This window comes from Echiichthys vipera, assembly GCF_963691815.1.
Source record: "Echiichthys vipera genome assembly, chromosome: 16".
In the NCBI taxonomy this organism is placed as follows: Eukaryota; Metazoa; Chordata; class Actinopteri; order Perciformes; family Trachinidae; genus Echiichthys; species Echiichthys vipera.
The window spans coordinates 3,250,406-3,264,233 of record NC_139841.1 but is presented as its reverse complement, the minus strand read 5'-3'; the positions used below and the strand labels follow the sequence as shown (position 1 = coordinate 3,264,233).

Sequence of the window (13,828 nt, the reverse complement as noted above, 5' to 3'; positions counted from 1 at the left end):
AACACCATGTTATTAACGAAAAGTCAGAACCCACGGTACCCACGTGCGGCCACAAATGAATCTTCCAGGCAGACAGACAGACAGACAGATGACACCGCACACACAAAGTATCGTAGGCCTGTTGGTGCAGTTTCGCCCCCTCCCCTTCTCGTCTCCATCGCTTCCCTCCACTACAGGAGCCTAACGTCACGCCTACTGTTTGGGTAATGTGATGTTTTCTCGCGACATTTCCTTCCCTCTACAAAAAAAGAGACTCGATGAATGACATCTCGCGAGGTCCTCTTCAGTGGGAGCCCACCCTTCAGTGATGCCGACTGCAGTGTGTATAATAGCAGCAAGGGCAGCTCCAGGAGTCTAGGAGGAGGTGCAGCAAGGTCGACAACAGCATCCTGCCCCGAACAACAGACTGGCCGGAGGTAGACAGGGGTTTTGTCCAGTGGCCGAACGAGTTAAACTAACCGGGGGAATTTTGGATTTACTGCCGCGGAAGAAGAAGGAAGGACGGCAGAGAGTGGCTGAAAGTTTCCAGCCTGTAGCCTCATGTTCCGAGGCAGCTAACGAGCTATCTTCACTATTACCGCTCTCCGCGCGGCTGCCTCGCTCCTCTGACCAGGCAGAGCAACGTGTTCTTCCCTGTGAATAGGAAGACAGTTGTCGGGCTTCCACACTTCCTTCAGCTAGTTTTTGGGTGATAACTTGATTTTTTAACACCGTTTTCACGTACATTGTTTTTTTGTGGTGCCATGTCAGCGCCATCCTCCACACCCTCGGCCCCGGCTGAAAGCGCCGCGACTGAAAATGATTTTCTAGCCCCGGATGCGGGGCAGAAGCCGCTCGGTCCGACGCCAAGTCAGAGCCGCTTCCAGGTGGACCTTGTGGCGGAGGCAGCGGGCGCCGCCGAAGACAAGTCTCCGAGCTCAGACGCTTCCACCACTGTCCCATCCAGCGATAAGGCCACTCCCGTCGCCCCTCCAGAGGGTCCGGGTCCTGATCCAGGTGTTGGCGGAGAGGAAGCCAAAGGCCGGTTTCGGGTGGTGAACTTCGCTGATCCTAGCGGAGAGGGGTGCGCGGCCTCTCCGGAGGCAGCGCCGGCTGACGGGCTGCAGAACGGGGACACGGTGATGAGCGAGACCAGCTTGCATTCATCCACAGGGGGTCAGCATCACTATCACTATGACACTCACACCAACACCTATTACCTGAGGACTTTTGGCCATAACACCATCGATGCCGTGCCCAACATCGATTTTTACCGGCAGACGGCAGCGCCGCTCGGGGAGAAACTAATCAGACCCACCCTGTCGGAGCTGCACGACGAGTTAGACAAGGTAAGCCCCCACACAAGGCTGTGAGAAGCCTGACTGGGACAGGCATGGCCGCGGTGCGTTTACCGCCCATACTAAATATGATTATAACGGTTAATAACGACTTACGTTACATTCATTAGTCTTGGTAATAACGAGGAATGCACACTACTTCCAGAGTTTGATCAGACCAACTGCTCACATCCCCAAACCCCCCTAAGCCCCCCAGACCCTCTCCTTTGTAGGCCATGTGTTGGACATAGACAAACATTGCTTTTCCTGAACGCTCCCTCTAGCTCCCAGCAAGCCTGCTTTGTTTCCAGTGTGAAGGCAGAAGCTATGTTTGATCAAAATGACTGGATGTTGGATACAGGTGTACAGCCAATGTCGTTTAGTATTCTTTCTGAACAGTAAAGTTATTAAAGGGCTCAGCATTTTGAGATCTTGTAAATGTCAGACTGACTGAAAGACTGTTAGAAGAGGATTTTCTGTAGTGTGTAGTGAAAACTTAATGGTCTGTCAGATGGTTCTTTTGCTTTTGGAATGTGCCATGTAGTGCATTAGTGAGGTCCAACTCTGGCCACATCCCAAAGGTGTTGGTTGGGGTCCGGGCTGTGACTGTGTAGACCAAACCATTCTTTATGGAGCTGTCTTTGTCATGTAGTCATGTGTTGTCACGTAGAGTGAGGAAGCCCTCAGTGTTGCCACAAAGTTGTTCTCTAAAACATCATTGTATGCTGGAGCACTGGTTCTCAAACTGTGGTTCTTGTACCACTGGTGGAACTCAAGCTCTCTCTAGTGGTACTCGAAAGATCTCCCAAATAAAAATTACTTAATAAATATAATACTATCAAAATACTACAACATTTTGAAAGTTTGAACGTTTCATTAAAAAATATACAATGAATTTACCATGAAATGTAATTTAAATAAGTTTAGTATTTCCTGTCATGTTTTTGTTTCATTATCAGCCTGCTGCCTAACTGCTGTATTTTAAAGTGGTCTTTGTGGTGGGACTGGAGAGAGCCTGATATTTACTGAGGTGGTAGGTCATGTACAAAGGTTAAGAACCACTGTGCTAGGGCACAGGTATTTAACTTAAGTGGAACTAGACAGACTAGGGCACACCAGGCCCAGACCAGAAAAGTACTATTTGGTATGTGTGTGCCTGAATGCCTGTCCATGATGAGCTTCCATCCAGGCCCATCGTGCAAGTGATTTTTAAAGAGTAAACTTAACTGGAGTGCAATGAAGTGAGTGTGTTTATCTGACCCTGAGTCTCCTGTAATTGTCAAGGTTACATTTTGATAAACTTCAAAGTGACTGTTGGCAGCAGTAGCCTGGCTAATACATCATAGCCCTGATGAATTTGCACTAGTTACTCACGCTGGAACTGAGAGCTATTCCAAAGCATGTACTGTAAACATCAGGACTATGAATAGAAGACATTCATGAAATGCTGTGCGTGATCTGTGGTGCTCTTTTTTTAAACTTTATATCCCCAAGTGCCTTTTCTAAATTAGAAATGCACTAATTTTGATTCAGCTCACGCAGATGATTATCATACAAAGTAGTTGATAACAAATCATGGAAAGTTACCAACTTTGAAGCTTCAGACTGATCTGATCAGTCAGTGCACGTAGATACGGTTCATATGTTGAAAACTCAGGTTTTAGTCGATCAACTTAATAAAATAGAAATGTATCGGTTCTGTGAGATGAATGAGTGATGGTCATCACACCGCTTCTCGTCTTTCTCTGTCTGTGGAGCAGTGCCGTATGTTGACAGGCGTGGGTCGGGGCCCTTTTAGAAGGTGAGGCCCCCGCAGTGGACCGGGTGGAGGAGGAGGAGGGGGGGGGGGGTTTATACTGCCTGCAGCACCACCACAGCTCTCTGCTAAAATCAACCCTCTATAAAGAAAATACTGACATTTTAAAATGGTGTTAAAATCTCGTTGCATCTCATTCTCGGGGACTCAATATGGTGTATCGTCTCATCACACCTCTTATTCTGAATGTATAGGGTTGTTTTTTAATACTGTACTGTCATGACAGGGATTCTGTTTACCTTCTATTTTGCATCTTCAAAAGTGCACAATTAAAACGTGACACTGAATTTGAAACGGCACATTGTTATTTCTTCTTCTGCTTCTATTATTGATTTACTGTGTATGCCCCTAAAATTTTCACTTGCACCACAGTGCTCCTAGTGAAAAAGGTTAGTCTGATGCCCTGGAAGCCTAGGTATCATAACACCACTATTTCTAAAAGAATCGAAACCATGCCCAGCCGTTTTGTACTGTATGTGTGTGTATGTAGTAAAGATGGAGAGACGTGGATAAAATAACCAGCAGTCCTCAAAGTGGTCATAAAAATGGAAATGGAGCTCCATTAGTTGTCTCTTGTATTTTGAAAAGTAGCATATCAAAATGCTAATTGCTTCTTGTAAAGATGACTTATGCCTCCAACTGGTGTTTGACCGATATTTGTACAAGTATTTGGATTGAACATAACATAGGAAGTAATAAAAATGATAAGAAGGTGCTTTCTATCAACATGTCAGGGGTGCTGTTTTCTGTCCAGAGGGAAGTGTTTGTCAGGATGTTGAGGTGATTTACAAAAAGGGTGATGACTAGCCTGCTGTCCAGGGCACGAGCCATGGTGAGAACTGATTATCGCTGGTAAATCCTGAGCAGTGTATGGGCTTGTAGTAAAGGGAGTAGTGCTGATCCCACTGACCTTGTTTTCAGTTTATCAAATTACTGACCTGAAATATCAAGCTGTTCAAGGGAAAGCAATCTTGTGGAATGCCATGTTAACATTCCTGCCATTATTGCCAAGGCATCACAATGTAACACTATGTTAGTACTGAACCAAAAATCAGCTACAAGGCTAAGTCTCTCCAAAGTGTGGAACTTCGCTTCAAGTCCCTGTACTGGGCTCCAGAATGCGGCCAACAATCTGTCAAGTAAAATTAAACATTTTCATTGGTCGAGGATTTGGGAAGTCTCCAGATTTAGCGAGAAAAGTCTCTCTGTCTCTTCTTCTGCGTTTTTGGTGTATTTCTGTGGCAGTTACAGCGCCACATCTGTGACCTGACCTGAGTCATACTGTTACTACTGGAAGTGGTATAACCATTTAGCCTATTAACACACAGGAAGTGATGCAACACCCAATGGATTATGCATGTTGTTGCTGTTGGAGAGTAGGAAATCACAGCCAGCACCAAATACTGCCCGGGGCCCGTTGTAAGGATTATGCAGCTTTCAAGAACCTCTAATGATTTCTGGGTTTTTGTCAGTATTCCGATAACTCAGAAAGGCTGCTTCCCAGAACAGGTTGTATCTTGAAATGTCATGGTCAAGGACAAAGCCAGGCTCCTACATAGCTCTTGATATATAGATTTCATGTGCAGAATAAAGTCAAATGTGATCTCCAACCCAACACTGTAGGGTGCAGGAAACAGGGTCCTGTTGATTTGGTTTGTCAGCTCTGGTTAGAGCAAAAACCCAGTTGGTTTACGTTCAGGACCTCACACTGACACTCAAACATGCCCTTCCACCTTTACCAGAACCTGGCCTGACAGAACCTGACAGGCACTGCAAAAAATGAAAACACAAACCTGACCAAAAACTAAAAGCTATATTGTTCCTTTATTTAATGTATATCTGATGTTTTCTTATCTACTGTACTTGTAGCACATGGCAAATATGGATGCAGAGGACTGCCAGAGAGAGAAAGACAGATGTTTGAAAACAGCTGGAACCAACCTGAGCCGGAAGGGTCTTTGGTCAAGTTAGGGTTTCTAATTTCGCAGCACCACATGGGTTACGTTGAGTTAGGGCTGTGTTTAAAAAAAAATCTGATTTAAAAACGATCCAACCAAAGAAAAATCATTCTTGGTATCATGAAACTCGATTATCCAAGGAATCCATCGTTAAAATTTGGCAAGAGAAAACCTGTCATGGCATTTTCTAAGGGTCTGTCGATCTCTGACTTCATGATATCTAAGGACAATGTTGCTCAATACTCACAGACTGTAGAGTCTGTGAAGTGTCAATTTATTGTGTTGACAAATTAAATGTGTTCATGTTAAATAGATACATTACATATAATTGCTTTTACATGTAACTGCTTTGGGGTCAATTCTTAATGTAAACATTCATATTTTTAATAATGCACCAGGTTTGAGGGTTCATGTTCAGTTTACAGCATTAGTTCTCTGAGAATCTCTTTCATTTACAAGCCAAGGTGTTTTTGGAACTGATATATCCCTAATTGAGTCAGTATTGGATCAAGTTGATTTGGGAAATCAGTGGTGATACCCATCCCTAGCACATGGTCATTATTCAAAATCAGCACGTATTGTGGTATGTATCGTATCATGATACATATTGTATTGTGAAGTTGTAGGCAATACCCAGCTCTATGGTTAGCAGGGTAGGCCTGTCACAATAAACAATAAATCAATTAATCACATGATAACTTTTCCAGCTGCAATAATTTTCAATTTTCCGTTTTCCTGGTGTCCCTTTTTCAAATAGACTGGAGGACAAGAGTTTTCACTCTGACGAGGTGTAGGTTAGAGGACACGCTAGTTTAGATTTGGAGGTATACAAACAAAGATGGAATTGGTTTCAAAGCCGAACGCCACAGCTGCCTTGTGGGAGCGCTCCAGATTCAAACCCACTGACCGCGGTGAACCACTTCCCCTGAGCGAGCCGCTGTGTCACATTTGTTTAAAACAGAGAAACTAAACTGAGAGTCCATTTGATTTATTGTTTTTGGTTGTTTTGTTTATTTATTTTGGATATTTAAAATGTATTCGAGTTTGTATTAAATATTCTTTAGAAATAAACGTTTATTGATCTTTGAAAGGGTGTACCTGCTTTATTATGCCACTATTATTTTATCAGTTGAAAAGGGTCTCAAAACAGCAATATTATTGCTTATTGCAATAATTTTTGGGACAATTTATCGCCCTGCAAAATTATTGTGACAGGCCTTAAGTAGGGTTCACTTGGGTCAGGTCTCAAAGACTGGGGTCTTGGCTTGGTTCTGGATTAACGAGAGGTTGTACAGTACACCCCTCAATATAAGTAGGGTGCTTAATTGTCGCAGCCTCCGGTCAGTTGCATAGTAAATGAAAAATGGTGGAAAGCAATCTCTATTCCCTGTTCTTTAATCTCTGAAGCAGCTGATGAGCTCTTCCCGTATCTGGCTCCCAAGTAGTTTGTGATGAAAGCTGGTCCTGTGTTTTTTCAAGGTTATGAAACAGAGCTCCTTGTGTTTCCTAGTCAGAATATGGGTCTTCATGGTAAGTGCGTAGTACAGTATCAGGAGTCGAACCTGTTTCATCACCACAGAATTAGTGCTGCTAGCAGATATGCATGATCAACTGATAGGGGGCAGGATCTAATTAGCTGCTGTGCTTGGCTCACATTCATAGAGGCAGCTCTGTTTGGCTCAATATCTGGGAATTAGCTTCTGAAATTCCAGGGTTTTGTGGTGGTTTGGAGGTCATGGTGACCCTGGTGTTCCCACTGTATCCTCTCTAGCATTGGAGAGTTTTTCCCTCTTTCTGCCACATGCCCAGATCGAAATGTGGAATGGAAAGTCCACTGTACAAATTGACTGTTGCCCGTGGACTTTTTCACATCAATCAATGAGTCATTCAGTGTACTGTCAGGGCACTTAAGGAGACTGAGTTCTGCTGCATTTCCCAGATGACCACTGAACACTTCAGGTTCTTCATGGAACCTGATAATGGTGACATGGGGAACAGTAGAAAATTGGGTATATTTGGTGGGATGGGACACTATAATGGGAAAAGGCAGGAATGTCCTGGTGTATCAGGCAGCAGCAGTATCCTGTAGGTCCATATTGACGAGTCAGTGGAGAACAGTGACGGGGCAGATTTAGTCAGTCTGGAGCGGCCAAGCGCAAACACGCTGTGCTTAAATATTGATGTGTGTGTGTGTGTGTGTGTGTGTGTGTGTGTGTGTGTGTGTGTGTGTGTGTGTGTGTGTGTGTGTGTGTGTGTGTGTGTGTGTGTGTGTGTGTGTGTGTGTGTGTGTGTGTGTGTGTGTGTGTGTGTGTGTGTGTGTGTGTGTGTGTGTGTGTGTGTGTGTGTGTGTGTGTGTGTGTGTGTGTGTGTGTGTGTGTGTGTGTGTGTGTGTGTGTGTGTGTGTGTGTGTGTGTGTGTGTGTGTGTGTGTGTGTGTGTGTGTGTGTGTGTGTGTGTGTGTGTGTGTGTGTGTGTGTGTGTGTGTGTGTGTGATCTGTGTGTGTGATCTGTGTGTGTGATCTGTGTGTGTGTGATCTGTGTGATCTGTGTGTGTGTGATCTGTGTGATCTGTGTGTGTGTGATCTGTGTGATCTGTGTGTGTGTGATCTGTGTGATCTGTGTGTGTGTGATCTGTGTGATCTGTGTTTGACAGTTGCTATAGAGTGAGTGTGTTGTAAAACGTTACGCATCTACTTGGTTGGCAGTCGAAAGCAGCCATCATTTCTTTGTGCTCTTATGTTTTTTATTTTTCTTCTAATGAAAAGCTGTGGAGCTGTCAAGCTCTGACATCCTGCATTCTTCAAGTGTCTTTCCATGCTCATCAGTAACCGTAAAATGGTCTTTCCCCGGTTAAGGGAATAATCTGATTATTGAAGTTCCCCTCATATACTGTACATGAGCAGGGGTTGAATGCTAAAATGAAAACTCTTATTTCGGTACAGTAGGTGGCTCTCCGCCAACATACAGTCTTCTTGGTGGTGATGCTATTACCAAGTCCTCCTTTAAAGGTATAGGTTTAAAGGTAACACTGTTTTGTTGCTTTTTTATGTTGTTTTTGGCGTGGTTGTTTCCTGGTTTATTCTATTACTGGGTCAAAAGCCATTGCAGCAGATTGGGGAGGGGGAGTTCTAACCCACGGAGCATGTGCAGCCACAAAACCCGATATTACTTCGGTTAAGCTGTTTACATGCACAAATAATCAGGGTACTGGAGGAGATCTCTAGGTCTGTTAACTGGGGTATGAGAACTCTGATTTTACCTGGGGTATGGTATTTACATGGTGTTTGAGAAACCAGAGTATGCCCTTAACCCGATTATAATCAGGTTTTTAAAGTGCATGTAAACGCACTGGGCAGCACGAGTCCTAAAACCTGTAGATGTAAAAGAGTTGTTGTGTTTGCAAGTCTTGTTTGTTTCTGTGAAATAAGATACTCCAGTAAATACCCCACGGGTGATTTTGAAGCTTCTACGTGACTTAAAAAAGGTGGTTGCTAACAAATTGCTAAATGAAACTACAAACATCATCACACTGCACAAGAGAAGTCATTTTTAAGAACTTTTCCATCAGTGGTGTGATACAGATCTTTATATACAGCAAATTGTACCACGTGTGCCTGATTCAGCATTCAGAAGCTAGCAACTAGCTGGATTTAGTCCTAAAATCCAGTTTATTAGCAGAATGTGTGTTACAGTCTATTCAGGATGTTCTTGGCTGCTTTGTTGTATAAAATATAATAAATAGAAGCTTTGAAGCATTTTGTCATAGTTCTGTTTGTTGTCATAGATGTTTACTGCTGAGCAGCTGAACAGCATGTCCCGACATGTCCATCGACTTAGTCAGTAGTTAGGTTAATTACTCGTGAAATCAGAGGTTTAGGTTTACACCCTTGTCACCCCCATTAATGTTTGTGGCTGTTAAATTGGAAATGAAACCTTTTTTGTTGAAAAATTAGAAAACACAAGGTACCTGTGCTACATGTTGCCTGGGGTGCAGTGAGGTACAGCGGTGGGTGGGGTGCAGTGAGCTTGCTCAATGGAACCGCTGTTTGAGTGGAACTTTTTTTTTAGCAAATCCCTCCCTCCGCCTGTTTCTACCGTGCTCCCCCTTCTCTTTGTTTGCTGCACAGATTGTACACAGGAACAGGAAGCAAAGGACGCCCTGGGCTTCTGGTGTGCCCTTTGACAGGAGAGGAGTCCTTTTGTCTCAGCATCAGCCATGGCTGAGGGCCTTACAGCTGTTGTAACACACACACACACACACACAAACACACACACACACACACACACACACACACACACACACACACACACACACACACACACACACACACACACACACACACACACACACACACACACACACTCACGGTTTGGCAACAGTTTGTAAACCTCTGTTTGGGTGAGAGTGTGTGCTTTTTGTCTGCTGAGGACCTGGCTAACTTCTTACTCCGACATCCAAGTGCGTCACATGGAGCCTTAAGTCAGAAATAGCACAACCCCACCCCCCCTCCTGAGACCATTTGTACCACTACAGTAATTATACTGGGAGTTTATGGAAGTTTGTTTTTCTCCCCTTACCTTCCAATAGGTTGTAGCATAGGTACAGTCATAAAGATTAAGTATAAAGTAAGCAGAGCCATTCAGGCATCAGTGTTTATATATTCATAAAAAATGTGCAACCTTTTAAAAGTCAACAGAGCCGAAACGTGCACGCTTGTCAAGTAACACGTGCATGAAGTGCCCAGCCACTGAATACTGAACTAACGTTACGTGCACAAAACCAGGTCCACCTGACCTTTCTCATTCATACAATTGTGTCACCCAGGCCCAAGAACCAACACAGTTCCCCCCAAAATATCACTCACTGTTTACATTATTATTATTATTCTTTCCACCTCTTATTATGTGTGGGCAGTAAGTGTGCCAGGGCTGACGACAAAACCCGGAAGTTTAGCATCGCGCTGGTTCACATAATCCAAAACGGATTATGTCAGATCTGTGACTCACGTTTATGAAATTTACACGTTTTGTTCAGTCAATCTTCACATACGGGCAGGGCTGCTGGAAGTCATTTTGAACAGGGGGTGCTTGTTTGTTTTTGGTTTCCGTGCACCGTCTATCCCTGGACTCTATTAGCTCCAAAATCCTTTTACCTTTCGGCGATGCTTGGCCCAAGCATTTGGAGCTGGAGTCAAGTACCAAGTCGGTGCCACAGAACATGAGAATGTTTCATTATCACAATGCTGTGCAGGAAATTTGAAACTGGATGTTTGTCTAGAAAGGCTCGTCTAATCCAATCACGCTGGGCTGGGTTGCAGGTGCTGGGGCTGGCTCAAAATTTATAATACAGAAAGAACCCTGGTCTATCAAAAACATGCTCAATTTGCATAATCCATTGGTTGGTTTCACGAACATGTTGGATGCTTCACTAATAGAGTATAATTCAATTTCCTCACAAATGTTCTGATAACTGTAACTGTAGACACTGTAGTAAATTGCATTTGTTATTTATTCTATCAAAATTGTGACCAGAGACGTAGTAAGCAGGACATTTTACTGTTGAAAACTCACCTTGTCAGGGCTCTCTGGTGAGTAAACTATGTTTCTAGATTGATTCAAACCTAGTCTGGCATTTTTCTACTGACATCAACTCAAGAAAGGGGAATTCTCTTTTAATTTAGCCGATTTGCACGGTGTGGAGGTGACAACCATCTACCTAGTTCTCCAGACCTCCTACTATACTGTTCAGATAAAGGCTTATTAGCCTGGGAGCCTACAATTATTTCACCTGTGGATGGGTCAATGATCTCGGTACTTTTGAGGGAGGTTTTTAATCTTAGTCTGCTGTTGTTTCTCAGTTGGTTAATATCCTCTTTATGTTCAACTACTTTTGGGGGCTTGATAGTAGCTCGTCGTTCACCCATTAAATCTGTTTGAACAGCCGTAACCGGCACACACCATAGGCATTGTTAGTGGTGAGGTTGCAGTTTTAGTGGTCCTTGCCCTGAAACCCCGAAAACCGCGCCTATTTGTGACGTCCCACAGCGGGGACATTTGCAGTACTCCAGCACTAAAGGGGATAGTGCAGGCATCGGTACAAGATATAATAATAATATTAATAATAATAATAATAATAACAATAATAATAATGTAAACGGCAATAAAGTAGTAACCAGTAAAAACAGAAATGACAAAACCAAGTAAACAATAAAAACAAAGATAAGTAGAGAGCAACAAAAGAAGACTAGTAAACAGGAGCCCAGACTGAAACCTTGCTGATGAAAGAAGCTCAGTTGACTTGGGGAATATGTGTTTTCGCTTTCTTTGTGTCTTGCTGCGAACATGAGAATCTGAGAAATGGTGTTGGCTGAATATCATGAAACGTGTCACCTCTGATGTCCTGTCTCTCTATATGCCCGTCACTGTGTGGGCCAGCGAGTCCAGACATCACTGATGGCCTGATATGTCTAAATGTACTTTTAAAGGGTACCAGCGCTTCAAAGGGAGCAGCCGGTGTAAGGTGCAGCAGTGAAAATAGATCAGCTCCTGTCAGATGTACTGCAATTTGCAAACACTGTGACTGTATTGACTAAAGCAGACATGCCAGGGTTCAACAATAATGCCCCCCCCGGTGGCCTGAGGCCAGCAGAAAGACACACTGGGACAGCCAACTCAAGAGCTCACTGTCCAGGCCCAGTGCTGAAAAATGAAGAAAAACCGAAAAGCATATTTAGCCTGTATGTTTAGCCTACATTATATAACTTAACCAGAGCCTGACACCTAACTCCTCATGTTAGAGACCTTTGGGATAAGCATTCATGCTAGCCAGTAATGTTCGCAGCCCTTTCACTAAAATTTCGAGTGGGTGATGGTTATACACAGCTGCTTGCTTATATTGTACAACATTGTAACAAAACATATGAATCCAGATTTAAGCTGAGTCGATTGAAAAATGTTAAAGATGTCAGTTTAGAGCGGTACATGCTAAGGCAAAGCCCTTAACGAGTGTTATCCTGGAAAATATGGAGTTCCTTTTAATTAGATCCAAATGAAACACTTGGGTTAAACATCTGGAAATACACACCGTCAAAGTTTTTTACCCATTTCATTTCTCAGGAATCTCTACAAACTGCGGAGGCACAAAAATGTGGGTTAAAAAAATATTTTCCAATATAGAACACACACACACACACACACACACACACACACACACACACACACACACACACACACACACACACACACACACACACACACACACACACACACACACACACACACACACACACACACACACACTCTTTCTCTGGAATTCTGTCCCCTTTGAGGAACACAACAGTAATGACCTTCATAATCACATTTCCTGTCGCCTGCAGTCCTCGCTCTTGCAGCACTCAGCACTGCACGACAGATCGACTGTCCACTCCCAGCACTGCTAGGCTCAGCACTTCACAAAGCACATGCACCATTTTCACTTTGGGGGCTCAGTCACAGTATGAATGTTGACTTCATGATCACTCTCTCACATGATAGCACCCCCCCACCCCTGTAGAGCGACATAACAAACTCGCAACGGCTGCTATGAATGGGCAGGAATGTGATACTTGAAGAAAAATAAAGAAATGCATTAAAAATACTGTTAAGGCCAACTGTTGACTGCAGTCAACATTTTTTCTTTGGAACAAACGGTGAACCGTGACATAAAAAAGTTCCCAGACAAATAGTGGTGGGAATCTTTGGGTGTCTTCTTTGATTCTGATTTTTGATTCAAATGATTTTCGGTTCAAAATCCATTCTTAGTTCATAACGATAACGAAGGATCTACTCCAGTCGTCTGTGAGCTAATAAAGGCAGTGTGGCAAATTATGGCATGAAAGCATAAGATTCTATCAAGCCCCAACCACAGCTTGATAGCTACACTAGCAGCAGGTCAATTGACCCCCATGTTAAACAAAAAGGGCGGCTATGGATCAGTGGACCAGTGGGTCATCCTCTATTTGAGAGATCGGTGGTTCGATCCCCAGCTCCCCTGGTCCACATTTCAAAGTGTCTTTGGGCAAGACTCTGAACCTCAAATTGCTCCCTGTGCTGCACATGGGTGTGTAAACGATGTGTGAATGGTTAGATTAGATGGTATGTAGGTGTCCCGTGGCCATCAGTGTGAATGTCTGTGTGAATGGGTGAATGTGAAAGCGCCGTTGGCCCTCACTCCTCCTCACTAGTGGTTAGGATTAGCATCATTAGCATGCGATTGGATCAATTTGAGAGAACGGACGTCGACAGAGAGGCTACGTCCATTTTTTTTTATACAGTCGCTGCTGTCTGACGGGAACCTTGTATTATGACATTTTTTCATTTTATTTTTCTTCATAAATCAGTGCTATTGGTCACTCTTTAGATCAGTGTGTGGGTTTAATAAAGTTTTTTAAGGTATTAAAATAAGCTTGTGACTCCTAAATCCTAATACCATTGGATCCTCAAACTGTCAGCAAAACCTCACATTCCTGAAAAATGACTTACAAGGTGCCTGCCTGACAGCTAATGCTTCCAAATGCACAGTGAAAGACATTTTTGGAGCATTCTTCTCTTTGGTCAAGCTGAACAGGAAATGAGTGCTATCTCTTGTTCCTGTCAATTGCCTGCTAAAAAGAAAGTCAAGGTTCCTTATAATTCACCTTGACCTGAGGGTGCTGAGACAAAGAGAGCTTCAGTCTGTATACGCAGTTCACACAGCACATG

The 13,828-nt window shown here is 43.5% G+C and overlaps 1 protein-coding gene across 1 annotated transcript in view; it reads left to right on the top strand.

The window, feature by feature from the left end:
* The first annotated feature begins 369 nt into the window (after window positions 1-369).
* Window positions 370-13,828, top strand: part of slc12a2 (solute carrier family 12 member 2) — a 76,839-nt gene continuing 63,380 nt past the window's right edge. The window contains exon 1 of the mRNA XM_083929599.1: window positions 370-1,328. Coding sequence (XP_083785725.1) covers window positions 744-1,328 — 585 coding nt within the window. The 5' untranslated portion in view covers window positions 370-743. The remainder of the gene's footprint in view (window positions 1,329-13,828) is intronic.